This window comes from Pollachius pollachius (genome assembly GCF_949987615.1).
Source record: "Pollachius pollachius genome assembly, chromosome: 9".
NCBI classification, from domain to species: domain Eukaryota; kingdom Metazoa; phylum Chordata; class Actinopteri; order Gadiformes; family Gadidae; genus Pollachius; species Pollachius pollachius.
The window spans coordinates 13,493,147-13,512,318 of record NC_136942.1 but is presented as its reverse complement, the minus strand read 5'-3'; the positions used below and the strand labels follow the sequence as shown (position 1 = coordinate 13,512,318).

General features: G+C 42.8%; 2 protein-coding genes across 3 annotated transcripts in view; one reads left to right on the top strand and one right to left on the bottom strand.

Annotated features, from left to right (window-relative positions):
- Positions 1–9,130, bottom strand: part of hipk2 (homeodomain interacting protein kinase 2) — a 78,342-nt gene extending 69,212 nt beyond the window's left edge. For both annotated transcript variants that reach the window (XM_079742665.1, XM_079742666.1), the window contains exon 1: positions 8,814–9,130. In XM_079742665.1, coding sequence (XP_079598791.1) covers positions 8,814–8,832 — 19 coding nt within the window. In that variant the 5' untranslated portion in view covers positions 8,833–9,130. The remainder of the gene's footprint in view (positions 1–8,813) is intronic.
- Positions 9,131–10,204: 1,074 nt separating this feature from the next.
- Positions 10,205–19,172, top strand: part of tbxas1 (thromboxane A synthase 1 (platelet)) — a 54,638-nt gene continuing 45,670 nt past the window's right edge. The window contains exons 1-2 of the mRNA XM_079743525.1: positions 10,205–10,292; positions 12,744–12,886. Coding sequence (XP_079599651.1) covers positions 12,786–12,886 — 101 coding nt within the window. The 5' untranslated portion in view covers positions 10,205–10,292; positions 12,744–12,785. The remainder of the gene's footprint in view (positions 10,293–12,743; positions 12,887–19,172) is intronic.

Here is a 19,172-nt window from a genome sequence, read left to right as displayed (position 1 = left end):
CGGCAAGCCGTGCTCTCTGAAGGAACAAAAAACAGTAAAAAAACGCCACAAAGGTGGACAAAACAACACTCGAAGAAACCCTTAGTGACAGAAACAGCCTGTTCTCCGTGCAAGAGGGAGAACATAAAGGCGGAGGAACATCGACGTCGAACAATGAGGATTTGATTGAGACTTTTGGGAAGAAAAGAAAAAAACAACCCATAAAATGAGAGAAAAGAGTAATCAAACCAAAAAACTACAAATTGGATCTTGATGATAAAGATTCAGGAGGGTGAAGCTGGGAATGGAAAGCATGTTTTGATGGCAAGGGTAAACACAAAGGCCAGCCTGTGTGTGTTTGGTCATGATAAGTGACGGGAGGGGCCATAAGTAGAGGCGGGAGAGCCTGTGAAAAAATGATAGAGAGACAGACAGACAGAGACAGGGGTACAATAAAGGGGAAGAGAGATACACATACATGGTGAGAGAGACAGACCAACAAATGGGAAGGAGAGACCAAAAGAAAATGACAGGAAGAAAAGATGCACAGAAGAAGTCCCTAATCTTTTTTAACCATGTCCTTGGCGAGGCATACCGTCTGCTACCCATGTTATATCACCGCTTATAGACATCATACCCCCTCCCCCTGCTCTCCCCCCCAACATCCACAACCACCCTCTGTCCTTTCAGCGATCTCATACAAGTAAATGTTGGCACATGGCATGCCTGGCCAAGCAGCAGGCGTTTGTGATATTTTAACTGCTTGTGTGAAGCTGCTGCTCTGGACATTGGAGGGGCAATAGATCTATCTCCTCTAAACCACAGTCATGTATTGCCGTTTTTTCTCCCCATCCATCTTTCTCCCCCCGTCCTCTAAGCGTTGCATGGGGGATTTGGCAATAATACAGGTGACCAAACCATCAATTGCACATCTTTTCGATTACTGACTTATTCTCTGAACCTCTCTCCATTTGTACCTACTATGTCGATTTGCACACACACACAAACACACAAAAGCAGGGAGGTCTCTTCATTTGCATGCTGCACGTGCGTGTCTGTGTGTTGAATACAAATTTAGTAAATAAGCATGTCATCGTTAATCCAAGTGACAACGTGTCATCCGCATGGCAGTTGGTAAAGGCTGTTTACTCACAGAGCTGAGCTGAGGTAATATATTGGGCCCGTCGTCACAACACCCCAGTTACTGGTTCAGGGATGCTATTTACAGCGGCCTTTACGCTCACAAATAACAACCTCCACCCGCGACTGGTAGAAGGGCTAGCGGTCTCCCCAGCAGCAACACAGCTACACCCACAACTGTCTCAACGACATGACACCCCAAGGGCCCGGTGTGCGTTCGGACCGGAGAATAACGAGAGCTAAGAGCCATGCTTCCTTGCACACTATCCAAATAACACCAGTCCATGACACGTACCTTTTCTTCAGACTTTGAGAAACAGTGGCACAAAGAAAGGAATTTATTCCGTGGAGGCTGCGTAACAAAACCGATGCATACCACAATGGAGGAATAGACCAGGGATTAGGTAGAGATGGATGACAAAAGTAGATCAGCATTCAGTTCCAGTTTGTGAATTGTGAATTGGTACCCTCCCACTCAGGAGCGCCGTCTGGATCCTATAGGGGCTTAATAAGGCAGAAACACCAAGGTCCTGGCCTACCAGCATGGGAGGGGAAGGATCTCACCACGCCTAAAGGTCACCTTTTTTGACCTTTCTAAGAGACAGGATGCACAAAAGAAAGATAATGTTGTTTGTATGAAGGGTGTGTGTGGATCTCAGGATAAATGTGTATGCCCTATTATGTACCTAACATACAAGAATCATTTTCTTTGTAGACACAGACAGGCACTGACACACAAACACACACACAGGTAACACCCTTTACTTCTAGCTAAGCCAAAGCCACTCTTCACTATCACAAGGGACTGATTAAACATCCACATTATCTGTTCCACTTCATCCACCCCCACACTACTTTTGCCCTTCTAAACGTTGTGGTTTGAAAAACCTCCTGTTTGGCCTCCAGTTTGGAATCACACACACACACACACACACACACGCACGCACGCACACACACGCACACGCACACACGCACACACACACACACACACACACACAACTATATACCACACAGCCACCCCATGGGCCCCAGCTTCTCTTTTTGTGGGGGGGTAGGGGGAATTAGGGTGGGAGTCAGGCATAGACACATGTTTGCACCGGGGGGGGGGGGGGCAGGGCGGGGTTGGTATAATTAATCTCCACCTCCCCTCCTTGTTCTTTAAGAAAAGTGTCCTTTTTTTTTCATCTGCCTCCCTGTGCGTTACTCCCTACCCTCTCGCAAGCCGTCCCAGGCTGACTAAGGTGGGGGGGGCAGTTCAAAGTCTGGCCGCCAAGCCAGGCCGCTGGTTAGCTTCTACGCACGGAGCCTTTGAAGCCAGCGACGATGACATCGTAAAGGGCATTAGACCTGTGTTTCATGTGCTACAGCACCTGTCCACTAACTTTTAAAACCACATCCTCATCCTGCCAACACATCGACTCCGTGTATTTCCAGACATGACTTAACGATACGCCGACCGGCGTCAGGTTCGTACGGTTGATTGGTTCGTCAGAATAAGTGAGGTGTTTCTTTTGAAGCAATCTGTTTTTTTTTTTATAGTAACACATGTTTTACAATGATGTTTTTATCAAATAGTACGTTTACAAAATCCTGCAGGCTTTGGAATTATACTGAGATGATCAAACTGGGAATTATTGTTGATGTTCCGGTTGATAAGATGAAAAATGCAATCGTCAAAAGAAAGAAAGAAAGACTGAATTCCTGGTATACTTCATAATTGTTCTCTATGTTCTGGGTTTCTGTGTAACCCACATTTAAACAAGGAATAACTTTGATTAGCTGTCACGCTTATCTTCTCGGCTTGAGATTGGAATCGCACAGCTCAGATGAAAACATCTCATAGCTCTCTCATGTCAAGAAAGCACTGGCTTTAAAATGACAGAGCTCTGGTTGAATCCACGATTTCTTCTTCTCCCTGCATTCATCCAGTACTCAGAGAAGATGAATGTGGAAGGTGTTTCATTCTCTAGTGCTATGGAGATAAGACAGAGGGGGGGCTGCTTGGATTAGTACATTTTCCATAGGCGAGGAATCCTGAGGCTACGGTTCTGCATTTCACACAGGGGTGTGATAAAAATGAAAACAATAAATATGGGTTTGTTCAACTGTATATTTTCTCACACCTACTGTGCAAGTGTACTCTCTGTTTGAGGAAATTGGGAGTGAACCATAATTTCAATGTGTCCCGTGTGTGTGCACAGTGTTGAAATGTGTAGATATTTCAACATATTTTGACCTATCATACAGACAAGGTTTTTGAAAAGAACAGAAAGAAAGTTAGAGAACAATATTATCCTATGGATGTATGGTGATGAGAGAGAGAGAGAGAGAGAGAGAGAGAGAGAGAGAGAGAGAGAGCACGAGGGAGGGGGGAGAGAGAGAGAGCTAGGAGAAAGAGAGCGAGAGCGTGCGCTAGAGAGAAATATCAATGGACAGGCAGAGAGAGGAAGTCAAAAGTAAAGCAAAGAAAGGCAGAGCGAGGTCATGTGAATAAGCAAATGAAAAAAGTAAGAAAAAGACTACAATGATGCACAGCAAGCGAGAGCCGCACAAGGGGACATGGCTGTGGATTCTTCTGACCACCTCTCCATCGCTTGGGTCGTCGCCCTCGTCCGACCAAGCGTTGCCCCCGACCCCCCCTGGCCATGGACAGGAACGGCCCTGGCCACTCGTCCGGCCTTTGAAGCCTTTTGATTATCGGCCGAGCGTAGTAGTGTACCTGCAGCCATCTGTGGCGCCAAGGGGCCCAGCATAACAGCGGCCCCTGTCTCACTTCCTCTAGTGAGAGAATGAGAGAGAAAGAAAGTTAGAGATAACGAGAGAGAGAGAGAGAGAGAGAGAGAGAGAGAGAGAGAGAGAGAAAAGGCAGAGCAAGAGAAAAAGAGAGAGAGAGAACAAGAGAACCAGAGAGAACGAGACAGAGAGAAACAGAGAAAGCTAGAGAGACAGAAAGGGAGACAGAGACGGGCTTTACAACTAGGGAGCCTACCATACATGTCACACAAACACAAACACACACACACACACACACACACACACACACACACACCAATAATAAATACAGCTCTTGAAATTCAATCCCTTACACGGTTCCTGCTCTTTTCTTCTTGATTTTTAATATTATCTGTCAGTGTCTATAAATACTGCATGCCTTACCCGGTCTTTATTTATCTCCCCCTCCCCTTTTCATTGATCTCTCTCTCTCTCTGTCCCCAGCCTCTGTCAAGCTAAAAGAGGCCAAATGAGCCAAAGCATAAATACAGCCACGGTCAGCTCTGCGGTGCTCTTCCAGAGAGTGCCATGTCAAATGGACTGGTATGGGGGACATTATCACAAACAATAGGATTAAGGTCGGGGACACAAACAGCAGGGTGGTGGGCTGGTGTGGGGCGTTAGATTATTGGGATGTGGTTAACAACAAAGTCCAGGAGGACAGGGGGCCTAGATCATGTGGGTTAGGGGGTTGGCTGAGGGTATTGGTTTGGTAGAATGTTTATGGTTGTGGGTCTGGGTGTGGGTGTGTGGGTATAATTGTGTTGCTTGTGGTTGTGGCTCAAAACCATTAGACCAAACCAATGCCATCTACCTCTACCTCTACCCCTAACCAACATGATCTAAGCTTTTATTGCTGCTTATATGGCTGTTCTGTGTGTGTGTGTGGGTGGGTGTGTGTGTGTGTGTGTGGGGGTGTGGGTGTGGAGGCAACTGATGCACTGATATACACACAATAACTGATAATAGTGTGTAGTAGTTAGCATGCATGTCATTTGACACAGATTCAAGCCCACACTTCAATTAGAAATATTCCTCCTTTACAAAAGAGGGTTGATTCACATTTCTCCATGAAAATATGGCCTTTATGCTCCAGGAATCACTGTGTAATCACAGCTTTACAGGCCCAACAGATCCTATTCACGGAGTTCTCTCTTACAAAGAAGCAAAATAACAACTCTCCTTTGAACCAATGTGTTCAAAGCCAATAAAATCAACATGTCTCATATGCTTCAGAAACTATTTACTATTTTGTAGATGTTTAATACAGAGTAACAAAACATGAATACAGAAATAGGTCATTATTTTCCAAAGCTACTCTACTTTTTAATCTAAAAACTGAAAACAAAACAACAAAAAACAACATTTAAGGGCGCATCGTGCATCCATAATGTGGCATATTCCCATTTCTAAAAAGGATATTTACGACGTGACAAACCATAGGAGTGATGTAATGTAGGGATTTCATTGGCAATGGAGCGAGGACGAACAGCCTAATCAAGTCTGTACGTAACTAAAACCACCTCGGTAACTAACTAAGCACAAAAACACAAAAAGTCATCATTGCATTTTATTGATCCTGGAGGGAAAAATCATTGTGTTCTCTTTTTTTCTCATTATTTCAGTCCAGCTAAAAACTATTAGTCGCTACAACTAGATTTATTGGCGATCTGTGTTTGGAATGTGTATTTCTCCACTCAGAGTCAAGGGCAGCGGTTGAACACAGGCTAACCACTAAAACATGGGGGGGCAAAACAACGGTGAATAAAAAGACCTTCCAATACAGAACAACAACCAACACAGAAAAGCCTTGTGTAAGCACTCGACAAGGTTGAGGCTCCGTCTATCTATGCTAACATCCCCCTGTCCCCTCCCTCCCTCGCTCCCATAAAAATGAACTAATGTCGGCAACTGATGGTGCCTCTCGCTTGGAGGACCTCAGAGTGCTGCTGCCTTCAGAGTTGTTTTACTGAGGGAGGTCTAAAACATATGGCGCCAGTCAGCACTGAAACAGAAGGCTTTGCACCGAGGAGAAAGAAATTACAGTTGCACAAAAGAAATTCCCCATCATTTCAATCAAACATCTTTTTTTTTGCGCGAGCGGAGCGGGATAAATGATGTGCTCAGGTGCCGCAGGAGGGATGATTACTGAAGGATGAAGAAGGAGAAAAGGAGAATAAAAAAAAGTGCCTCTGTGGAAAAGAAAATCCCGTCTTCCATTATGTCCAAATTCAAGCCTGGGCCTTTAATGTCAGACTGGCCTCCACTAACCTGTCATTTCAGTTGAAGCTGCCGCCCCCCTCACTGCCCCCACCCCCCCGTTCAGATCCTACCTGTGAACTATTTCAACACATCAGAGAGCTCACATATCCCCCGTCTTCACAAGAGATCCACTAACACGTGTGCACATATTTAACATGGACTGTAGATAACACACGCAAACACACGCACACACACACACACACATAAATGCACACACACGCACACACAAAGCTCAGCTCATTTCACATAACATTCATGTTCTGCCCTTTGCCAAGAACTCCGTTTCTCCAACTAAATGCTTTACCAAATCAATACAACAAATCCCTAAACATTAGATTTTTGTCTCTCTTTCAAAGAGGCAACTTGAATATTGCAAGAGACGCTTGTGAAGACAGGTAATCCATTTCCATAACGCTTTCCAGGCAAACAGACTGCCAAACATCAAATATTGATGCATGCACTGACTGGCAGATCAAAATACTACAGTATCCGCGACCAAAGTGAAAGGGAGAAATAAAAGAAAGAGAGAGTGAGAAGCCCTGGGAATGGATACCGTCTCCAACTCCAACTCCAACTATGTAAGCACTGAACCAACCCTTATATTCTATATCTGTTGCCGGCTGTAAAGAGATAAACACACTGTCCAGCCGGCATGTTGAGACAGCCGACTCTTGGTTTAGGCTTAGTGTTGGGGGTGAGGTCCCAAGGGGTCCCCCGACCCCGTAGCTCCTGAGGTCGGGAGGGATTGTCCCATGTATCCAGTGTTGTCACATAAATAAACCAAAACGGCACAGTTCAAATGGCCAGTAAGCCATAAAGGTGGTAAAGGGTCTAGGCATGCATCGCGCAGAGCTGTCTGTGCTGCTGCAGTCCCTGTCATCACCGCCATCATCTGAGTCATTCTCTGTCCATTCTACTCCGACGGCTGTTTAATAAAATGCTCTCTGCTGTACGGCTTGACCCGTGCATGAGAGGCGACTGTTCCACACATGAAGTTGCCCGGGTAATCTGCTATGGCGCTGTCCCCTTCACATGCATGGAAGTCACAATATAGTAGTCTGTGCTTCCTACTCAGAGCCACCCACTTGGTTTTGGAATGCTTGTGCTGTGTGTGGGAATATTAGCTTTTCAACAATCAAGTGACAGCTGGACCTGCCTTGCTCACCAGGCACACGTCAGGATGTTAGTGTGGGTTATGAGAAAAGCATCAGATCACTGTTTTGACTGCAAAGAGGCCAGCCAGATGTTCAACGAACAACATCCCTTTGCAGACCATTTGTTTTGTTTGGGCAATTGATTTGGGTTTTTCCTATAACTTTTTTAACGCAAGGTTTACCATTTCGTATCACCTCAGATTACAGTTGACCAAACATTCACACATTGTAGTAAACGTTGTAATTTTCCGATTTTGCACATCACAATGATCTATTTCTTTCACCACCAGAGGGAGTAAAGAGTAGATATTACGATTGTATGAATTAAATTGCAATCATAACACATTAATAAATAAATAAACCTAGATCGGGTCATTTATTCGTTTGCCATTTTGCTCCGCGTAATAGAACAACTGTCATGTGTCATCTCCCTTTATGTTGGGTGAAAACGAGTATCTTTCCACTGTGTGCGCGATAGGTAAGCAATGTCAAGAAAGCATATACACCAAGGAAACACAATTATGGAGAATAAACGAAGCTTGCTTAATGTCCATAAACAACCCAAACTATGGACTATATAGCCTCATCCTATAATGTCTTAACTGCATGCGACGACAGAAAGCGTTTGGCCAAATTGCACATTTCTCATCAAATCCTTCACTGGTATGGGCTACACAGGGTTTGCGTCCCTGCTTTGTTTTATACTACTGTTCCACCAATTCATTGCCCACAGCTTCACCTTAAGTGTAAAATGTACAGTGCTACCATGGCTACTCGCCATGGTTAGACTAGTCGCTTGCAATAATAAACAATATAAAGCCCAATTGGATTATTCAGGGACATAATGCAGCAACATCGAGCAGGCATAAAGCTTCCCTTTGATTGAATAACTATGAAACACAAATAACCACAGTGCACACCGAGACAGGATAGCCTATATAACACCGTCCGTTTTCTAATGGTGGGGCTAAATATCTTGCTCGGTATCAAAACATGATATATAAATATAGGCTTCTCGATTATAACATGCTGGGATACGTGTGTTGGTCTACGATCTTCTTTGGATACTTCCTTCTATCATCTTAAAGCTGATCATTTATCATACGGCAAACTACAGTGGTGGACTTTAATTAAACAGAATCCTATCAATAGGTGTACATTACATCAATAATACGATATTTGACCTGTTAAAACATCGCAATGTTGAGGGGCAGACAGACCTAGGACTGAAATCGTGGTTATGGCTTTCAAATTGGGTCTGTTATGTGTTGTGATTTTTGTATTTAGACATGTATTAGCACGCATATCAAGTAAGCTATTTACCAAAAAAATAGGCTTAAAAATAACATGTTTTATAAATACATTTGAACAAAAAGAGGGGATGATATAACGCATCGCCACTTCTGTTTCCTCTGCATCACTTGCATAAATCGCCTATCGTATTAGGCTAGTGTATATTCAATTATTCCACATTAAGGCGTCCGGATTTAAAAGCAATCATCTTACCTTCGTATACAGGGGCCATCGGTGCAAAGATTTCTGTTATTCATGGCAAAAAATAAAGCGATTTATCTGTTCAAAACTCAATAAAAATCTGCCATCTTGAACCACTGAGAGAGTCGCCACGGTCTCCTGCATCACTAGCCCAGTTCAATAATGAGAAAAATGATCATAACTCATATCCAAGGTTTTTAATCAGAGGCCATTGAAAGCCAAACAGCAGCGGGGGTGTCCTTCAACGGATTCCTGTCTATCACCTATTTGTCGGAGGCTCAAACGATGAGCCGAATGACAGGTTTACTTCAGCTATTGTACGACATGTCTGTAGAGTCTGCAAAAGTTGCAATGGTAAGAGCAGAGCGGAGCGAGTTTGGCGTACAGTGAGTGTTTAAGTCAAACGCCGATCGAGTCGATCGCATAGGAGAACGCATCACCAAGGGGCGCCTGTGTCACCGAATCGGCATTTGGGGTGATGATTATATCTTAACTAAATGGATACATTGCTATTCCTATGTAAAAATATAAATCCTGAAATATCAATATACAGGATTTATAAACAGGAAATATATTGCGTTTATCTCTATATTTTCATTAATATAAGGATTAACAGCAAACTCTTAAAATAATAAAAATAAAATAATAATATAACAAAAATACATATCAATTTCTTAGATCAGTGGTTTAATTTGCATTCGACACATTGTTCACGTCGCATTTCAAACTGGTACGAGACTGTCAACATGTTCATCAAGTAGTCCATGTTCTCTCCCCTATGTCGCGTTGTAAAGTGCATCCCGGTTGAATGATGCGGTGATCTTGTAGTTATGTCTGTAACAAGAGCTATTACAGTACAGTGACGACATCAGATTTTCGCCGTACTAGAGTTGAATCGGATTACACAGGCTCACACAAATGTGAATAATCTGTAATTTACCAATCTGCGATTTTAAAACATGATTAAGTGCAAACACAGCAACAACTCGCAAGGCTTAATCAAATAGTCAATTAAAAAGCGAACATGACAGTTGATCAAGCACCATACTGAAATACTGAACACAAATAGGCCTGCATCTGTTCAACCTTCCTACATTTCTATCTTCTGTCTAACGAACCTGGGTTACGTTTTTGATTAAACTTAGTCATTTAATTACAGCGCAAAAAACACATCAATTCTATTTGATTACCTTGTCTGCCACAATAAAAAAATACTTCCATTGTCAAATGTTAGCACAGTTTATCACAGTTCATTTTACTGATGCTTTATTACTCAATTTTCAATATTATTAATTTCTTATTTTGCTACCAAATCGCCTCTTCAACCCTCCAAGTCAGTTGGTGGCGGTAATGGTCCGTATTGTTGGTTTGTCGACCTATAATACACACCATAAACGAAGAAGAAGTAGTCCCCTGCGTTTACACCATGGATTAATATGTCTCTGAATTCAGGGTCGACAACAACAGTTACCATCATTTATCAATAACGCGGTAAGAACAGGCAAATATATCTTCATGACACATCATATCCGAAACACTGTTTACAGAAAAAAGAGTCTGCTGCCTGAGGTCACCTCCTACCCTTTTGCTATTATGTGCAAAAGTGTCTCACTGGTTTAATGTTGTTGCCAATTCACAATGGTGCAGTCTGTCCCATTAATCACTGGTTCTTTTCAGAATTAATTTGAACCTCAATTTTCCTTAGAGCAAAACATGGATGTTAAATTACGGACTATGGTGTTATGATTCAATGAAATAAAAATTATTACACGCATCCCACATGGTTAACTCTATCATGTATGTTTACATTGCTAAATGCTATTCAGTGTAGGATTAATTAGTAAATTACATAGTTTAGACACTATCAGAGAAATACCTTGCAATTGTTTCTGTGACCGCGTCAGCCCCAGTTATGTATATTATACATCAATCTCCGATTTCCCTTTTCTAAATTGAGATTAAACAACCTTTATTATGGACAGTGTGGAATATAATAACCCTATAATATTACTCCTTTACTAGAGCTATCGTTTCATACTACACACATTATATCCTATATATCAGCCAATCAATGCCAACATATAATGTGTAATTCATACATCGCACAGGTATGTGCGATTCTTTTTATGAACAGTACGTGTGAACCCTCCTGTTATCTTTACATTTACTTTTTTTTTTAAACCTCTAGAAAATGATGATAATTAAAATTGTTACCCAAGTTTATGTGCCAGGTACTTTGCTTCTTTGTTGACTTCCTTAATATGATTTAGTCATATATAAAAAGTTATATTAAAAAATAACGTCTACAAGTTTATAGTCATTTCCGTAACCAAACTGAAATAGAATCTGTATGCATTCATGTGTTTAATTGTGTAAATAACTTAAGCTTTGTTAAGAGTTAATTGTTAATCAAACCAGTGATTCCATACTGGTGGGTCGTGAACCCATAAGTTCACGACCATTGTTCTCGCAATGTTTTCCAACAGTACAGACAATGTTGATTACTGCAATATTTATAAAAACATTTTACATTTTTGGGTCCTGACTTAATGACTAACGACACATGTGGGTCCTGAGGCTAGACCAGTTAAGAACCACTGATCTATACCACATGGTTCAAACACAAGGCCCGGGGCCCGGCAAATTCTATCCGGCTCATGCAATCAGTTAAATATTCAATCATCTGTGTCCTCATCTCTAACTCCTGTGATGCGCTGCACTACATGGCCCAGTACGCACTGCAAACGTGCTCCTACGTGGCTGTAGCGGGTTGAATTGTCAGACTTTCCTCCCCCTCAGGCCTGCATGAAAGATTTTGCTACAGCTCTGCTATATCAAGGATGCACTTAGAATAGCAGGACCACTAACTGTGTCAGCAGTCCTTGACGATATGTTAGTCGTGAGTTACCAACCTGCTGTGGAATATTGAGTCAAGACTCCTTGTTTTTCATTGTTAATTAGTCAAGCAGCAACTAGAGTAGCAGCAACGCGTTTCATGCAAATTTCCATGCAAACAACTATCAAAAATATTATCCCGGGCTGCTAAATTTGTTTTAAAAAGCTTCTAGACTGATCTTTGCTGCAAAGCAAGTTGTTTGCACCTGGCAACTGGTAAGAGAGAAGTAGATTTGATTAAGTGGTTGAATTCATTCCACACAGTGAGTTATAAAAAAGGAACTGTTTGTTCCTTTTCAAAGTTCTTATTAAATTTTCATTTTTTTATTGAATAGGCCTACTTCCTTTATCCCATGCTGTATGGTATTTGTATATATATATTTATTTATACGGCCTCTGGATATAGTCCCTATCGCCAAGGCAGGTGACTCTCCATAGCTAGACAGCCTTATGAATCCTATGTATTATATACATATTTTATGGTCAGGACAGTGAAGAGGGACAGGAGAGCGGGTCTGAGAAGAGAGGGAATGAGATGTAGCACAGGAACACAGGTTGGTATCGAACCTGGGTTGCTCGGAGCCAAGTGACTACATGATGAGCACACTAGCGCGTTGAGGATCCTCACTGAGGCTGGATCATTGAAGTTGTGTTCCCGGGATAGAGGGGATGACCACTCACAATTTAGGGGAAGGGTGAACATTGTGGTGGGCTTCAGACAAAGCTGCTGCCACTACTGAAACAAATAATTGACCGGTTGCCTTGGAAACCAACCAACCACCATATATTGTCAGACGACTGACTGACCACCGTGTGAGATGAATCTGTGAATGAATGCTATTTGTTACTTTTTCTTTATAAAGGGTATCCTTGGGTTTTACCTTTCTAAGCAAGAGTGGCACAATACAGAGTTGTATTGGTTCGGTTCATGAGGTTTATGCATGTGTACATAAAGAAATATGTTAAGACCCTTAGCCTTGAATGATTTTTGTATATATTATGTGAAACAGTACTGCAATGTTTTGCTTGGTCTTTGTATTCGCACAGCAGCCCCCTTTCCAAGGGGTTCTGAAGATCGTACACGTCTCCATGGACTGGCTTGTGGGTCTTCCAGATGCATTCCACATGGCAACCAGTGGTCTGAATATCACCATCGCCCTCTTCCTGCTCTTCCTGGGTCTTCTCTACCGGTGAGTCAATGCTTCCAATACCTAACTCCATAGTTGACCTATTAGCACTCCAAAAACAACATCCCCTCAGAAGGTTTCACATGTGTTTTCAGAATTTCGAGATAAATATCCATTTTCCATTTTCTGTTTCCTAAATCGTTGTTTTGCATGCTGCCTACCATAATATGTGCATGAAGGATTAGCACTTGTCGTCCCTCTTCTTGATGAGGAAGCACTTGTTAGCTGAATCGTTGTTTTTGAATTCTATGTTTCTTTCTTATTTTTTGTTCAAAGCCATGAATTGCTGCTTGTTTGGTAATTGTAGTGTTTTCGATAATTTGAGACCAAAACGTGAAATGACAGTGTTTTAACCCTTCAATCTTAATTAACTTTGACAAAACAAAAGCTTCATTGCCGCATCAGTAAAAGAGAAATTATTACAGACACACATTTAGCAGTAATGACAATGCTGCACAGCTTTGCAACCTATATGTTGTGAAATGCATGCATAAACTCGCTCCCAGTGCAAAGCACACAGTGTTTCAGCTCCTCTTTTGGACTCAAAAGCAGTACTTAGTGCTCATGGGGAACTCATGAGTTTAAACTTCAAGCATTTTAAAAATAATACAAAGAATTTAGTGCTTTGTAAAGACAAAATCCTTCACCATGTATCTCGTGTTGAAACCAACAAGCAGTCACAAGATCAGTTTTGGAAAGAGTCATATTTTCATATTTTCCTCAGGGCAGCAAACTTGAGGTCATAATTTGCTTCTTATGTATACATTTGTTTTAGCATAAAACAAGTTGGAGGTAGCGAGAGAAAAAAGAAAACCTTACAAATTTCATGTTTCTACCTACAACACATAAATCTTTCTTCCTACCATGCCGTCTTCTTATCTTTTTTAAAGATTTTTATCAGAATGATTGCACACATACACCCATGCATGCACACACGCACACACTCACACACACCACTAACAGCATGAAACAAAGACGTCCTTGCCCAGGAAGCTATGGTTCAAGTGTCTAGACCACGGGTTAACAAATCCTTTTTTCAGAGGGCCTCTTTGACTTAGATCAAGTACGCAAAAGGCCACAGATTTTACAATTGAACTGAAACATGAACACATAGCGCTGAATACCTGCCGAAGACACAGGTCTTCCAAGTAAAGTCGTCAGGTGGGAGCACCTCGCTCAATATTTCTACCCAATAGGAAGATATTGGAAGATAGGAAGATACACTACCAGCCCAAAACAATAGCTTGACCAACATGCAATCTGCCACTGGAGGGAGAAAGGGGGAGAGAGGGAGAGGGAGGGACAGAGAGCCACACAGACAGACAGCGACCCGCCGATTCTTAAATGAATGTATGGGAAACACTGTGTTTGTGGGCTGGATTGAAAGGGTCCAACGGACGGTTCCAGCCCTGGGGCCGTATGCTGCCTGCTTCGAGTCTAGGTGGTACTTCTTGGTTTCACACCAGTCTGCTGGGCCCTGCTGAACGCCTGGTGAACCCTGGCTTGATGGAGGCACAGAGCAGTGGACTCACTGGATGACTGATAACTCCTCCTCCACAACCCCAGACGGGGAATTTTATTTTCAAGCAACAATTCCACAATAGCAGAAAAGATTATCTTGATAATTGAAAATAAATATATTCTAAATTTGTCATTATAGTATTGTGGCTTTTTATTTCAAAATTGTGTGCAGTTTATTTCAAGATCTCTAGCGTCTATGGCTAATCAAAGCATTCTTTGCTGAGCTACTGCATGTGTGTGTATATATATATATATATATATATATATATATATATATATATATATATATATATATATAATATATATATTTTTTTTTTACAGATTGCAGATGGTCCAGAAAAGGTCTTGAGGACAATAAAGTGGTACACCTAAAGTGAAAGGTTGCGAACAACTACTCTACATGTCTAAGATGCCTGCAGCCTACAGCCAGGAAATCAAAGGAAAACCCTTACTTTTTAAGCGTGTTTGTCTCTTCACTTTGGCATACAAAGGACACAAGAAGGCATTGCTCAAACCCGGGCCGCTACATTGCTTTGCATTGATTAGTGCATGTGGTTGTCATTAGTCATGAGCTATAGCTTATTCACTTATTTGCTTCTCGATGAGTCATGGTCTATCGAGGGTGTCAGCAAGTACTTTTACGTTTACGTTTTAGAATCGCTTAAACACGATAGATACAGAAAGTCTACAGATACACTTCCTTAATATTTTGGGGAACAATACGGAACATGATGCAAATGGTTGGGGAGATATGCATGGGATGCTTACAGAATACTCTCTTCTGCTTACATACTTCAGGCACTGTGTGGCTTAGTTTACCACATCTAAAATCAAACTGGGACATAAAGCTTGAAAAAAAATGCTGCGGGCGACGTCTAGCTTTCTTGATATCTCTCTCGTTCACTCTCTCGAACATGAAAACTGGTATTTTCTTTTATGCAAGTTAAGCAATTCCAGGAGAAGCATTTGCATCAGAGGAGAAAGCCTCTGAGCGGTATCTCTGGTTTTAGTAATATTGCTGCTGAAATCGAGTACTTGTGGGTACTGTGCACCCCACTGGAGAACCTCCCCCCTTCTCCCTGACCACTATAGACCTATATCCTGCTTATCCGCCATTCTTTCCTCTATATTGTCTGTTTTTCCTCCAGCACGCTCATTTCCATCGTCTGCTTTCCAATTTGTACTGTTTTGTTTCCCAGCGTCCCAGGACTTCATTTGATGTTTAAATGAGCTCAGGCGCCTGGTGAGCAGCTAAAGTAAACTCTATTTCCTTCCATTTGGAAGCGGCTTCATCTGTGATTATCCCTCAACCAGCGGCCTCTGATCTGTTATTGCAGTCCAGATGTCTCACCTTGCCATCGGAGCAAATTATGTGACAATCGTTTGACAATTACAACGTGGTCGCAGATGGATAGGATATAGTGTGAAATGGTAGTGCTAAAGCCGTGGCTTTGGGAAACTGTTATCTTTCAGCTAAACAAACCAAATATAAATGTCATAAGAGGTTTGTTAAGAATGTGAAAAGGAAGTGAGCTATACACAACAGATGGCACTGCTCTATTTCTGTGTTTTCAGAGGAACACAGAATGTGGGCCGGTTTACCCGACGACGACGAATGGCCGCGGTTATAAAACGGTCAATGATCTGTCCAGATTGTTCTGGAATGCGGGCCTGGTGCTTTTAGTAATCCATTCGCTGTTCTCCGCAAAGAACAGCGCCCTGAGCTCCAGGCATCCCGTCCAGACCCATGTGTTTCATTAGAGCTACGGCTACGGGCCCGTCTGTGGGGATTAAATCTATAAATCACGGCAGCGTTACTTATCGGAATCAGCAGCTGGTTGGTAAAAGGGGCTTTTACTTTTAGGTCTACAACTAATTATTGCCGATGTGTGTTCAGTTTCACATGGCGGTGCAGTAATGGTTGACTATTTGGGTCGGGTGAACTGGCCTTGACAGTCCATTGCTGGGTACGTGTGTTCACGTTTGTTCTCGTCAATGGTGCGGTTTGGCATTTTATTAGCCCCAGTTAATAAACCACATTCCATCCCCCCCTTCCCCCTCCATCACTCACAAGAAGGTCGACAGCTGTTGCTAATGTGTCAACACAAGTGCAAACACATAATTGTAAGCTAGCCCGAACTCAAACACTTGCAGTTATTAGCAGACACTTGCCATCCAAAGTGACTTAAAGTGAATTCCGATTCACGTGTCATGAAGGAGCTGGAGGGTGTGAGGGGCACTTTGCTCGGGGATAACTACAGGTAGGCTGCAGCCATTGGGAAACAAACCCATTTAATGAACACGTGTCCAGACACAGCGATTCACGTACCGAGAATCACACTGAGATCCTCACACGCTGGGATGAATTGGACACACATGCAAACATTCACCGGGCTGCATAATGACGCACACCCGTGGATTGACCGCGTGAGGACACGACAGGTCTGCTGACTTGGCAGCTCTCTCTCTCTCTCTCCGTTTGAGCATCAGACTAACTAGGCTTCCCATGCCCAAAACAATCTCTCTCTCTCTCTCTCTCTCTCTCTCTCTCTCTCTCTCTCTCTCTCTCTCTCTCTCTCTCTCTCTCTCTCTCTCTCTCTCTCTCTCTCTCTCTCTCTCTCTCTCTCTCTCTCTCTCTCTCTCTCTCTCTCTCTCTCTCTCTCTCTCTCTCTCTCTCTCTGCCCAATGTGGCTAGTTAGGAAAAGATGTGTAGGGATATGGGCATGACCTCGGAAATCTCGGTGGGAAACAAGTGATATGGTTTACATGAGGACGCAAGCATGCGTAAATAATGTCTGGCTTTGTGTGATTCACATGGTGCACTGCTTCCTGCCACTCTCCCCATCCATTCCCCAATGCTCATTTTGAACTGCTTCTATGACAAGAAACCCACCTAACCCCCCCCCCCCCCCCAAAACAGTTTCAAGTATAACTTACTGTCTTAAATATGCTATGCAAAGGGCCACACATTGGACAATTTAATTGAAACAGGAAAGACATGGTGCTGAATTATGTTGAACTACAATAATTCAGTAGAAATGATGACATTACTTTATAATAGGCTCGTGTTGTCGCATATACCAACGTTCTTACCGGGCTCACCTGTGTTGGATGCGCCACTGATGGGATTTTATTCACACCCTCCCCCCTGTTATTTCCAGATTCATATTATTAGGCCTAGATATATTTGTCCAAACAAACGGGTTTTCCCCAGGATTTCGTTTTCCATGGTTGCGCTCCCACTAGTTACTCGAGGCTTTCGAAATAAGAGGTTCAGGCAAGCAGGGGGGTTTTAAGGAAGAAGGGTTTTAAGAATGAACGTATTTAGCAGCTATTTCAATCTTTAAACGAAGGCAAAACATACAAGAAGCTCTTCCTACTAAAAGGCCTACTAAAAGGATGACATGAATAGAACAGGGAGCGATGTATATTCTCTTTCATGGCGATCCGTCTCTCACAACAGCGCCTGTATGATCTCTCTTTGAGTGAATAGCGATAGTTCTGCCTTGCAATGTCATCAAAAGCCTACACAGTGTTCTAACCACCTATTTGTAGCCCGCTCTCTACACTATTGAAGCCACGTGTCCTCAGAAACTTTTAGGCTGCACTGAAGCTCCCCCGTAACCGAGCCCGACTCGGACCCATGAGCAGATCCGAAAGCCGCTGGCTTCCACACAGCGATCCTACGGGGTGTTGTGGTTTTGACTTTACATCATAAAGATAACTTTATGGTCTTGTTATAGTTTTAACAAATTGAACAGCAGCAATTCAGACTCATTGTAGGCAGTCGCCTTGAGATTCATTGACTCATTGTCTTCTTTGGGGGGGTTCGTCTTCCTTTGAGACCGCTGTGGGCCGGATTAAGAAAGTCTACGGGCCGGGTCCGACCCCGGGGTTGTATGTTGGCTGTAGGTCTGGTTTCGACTATAAAGTGGCAACGGAAAGCAGAGGTGCCAAAGACTGGTAGGTGGGGGGTCTGAGGGTTGAGGTGTGGGGGTCCATGTGACTTGCGATTGGAAGTGCAATGGATTATGGGATAGCATCATGTGGCTTTTTATGCTGCAAAGGGTGATTTGGTGGGCCTTTTAAGTAGGTGTGATTCGTCTTCCTCTGTTCTCCACGGGAGAGCCTGGCCTGTAACCCAGTGAGATCACACTGCTGCCTCGGTAGACCCACGTGACTGTCTCTCGCTTCCACACACTCTCACACACACACACAGGCTTGCGCACACATAGATTTTGTCAACAACCTGCTTTGTCATCCCCCCCACCCACCTCATTTGCAGAAGGCATACGTCATGGCGATCATATAACCTGAAGACATGCGTATTGTATTACTCGTGCATCCTGGATATCTTTTAGAATATACAACTTTGTTAAGGAAATTAATAGCGCACACACACACGCACACACAGTCCTCACTGTATACTGTTCACTGACTCTCTGCTCTTTGTTGGGATCATGTGCTGTGTATGGTCAAGTCACAGACGTTATTTGTTTAACTTGATGAGGTAAAACAAAGGATGGGTGTCGCATTCTTGCGGGAACTAAAATGCAGTCCTGCTCCCCAAGGGAAGATATGTTGAGTGATTTGTCTTTGTGTGAGGTTTTGAAAGAATTGAATGTGACCTTTCAGTATATTCACTCTATGATGTGTTGTCTACTGTTCCCCCCCTTTACCATCTATATAAATTCGCATGAAAATAGAAACAGCCTATTGATGAATGTCTTCTTGTCCGTGGTCTCTTTTGTTTCTATTTATTCTCTCT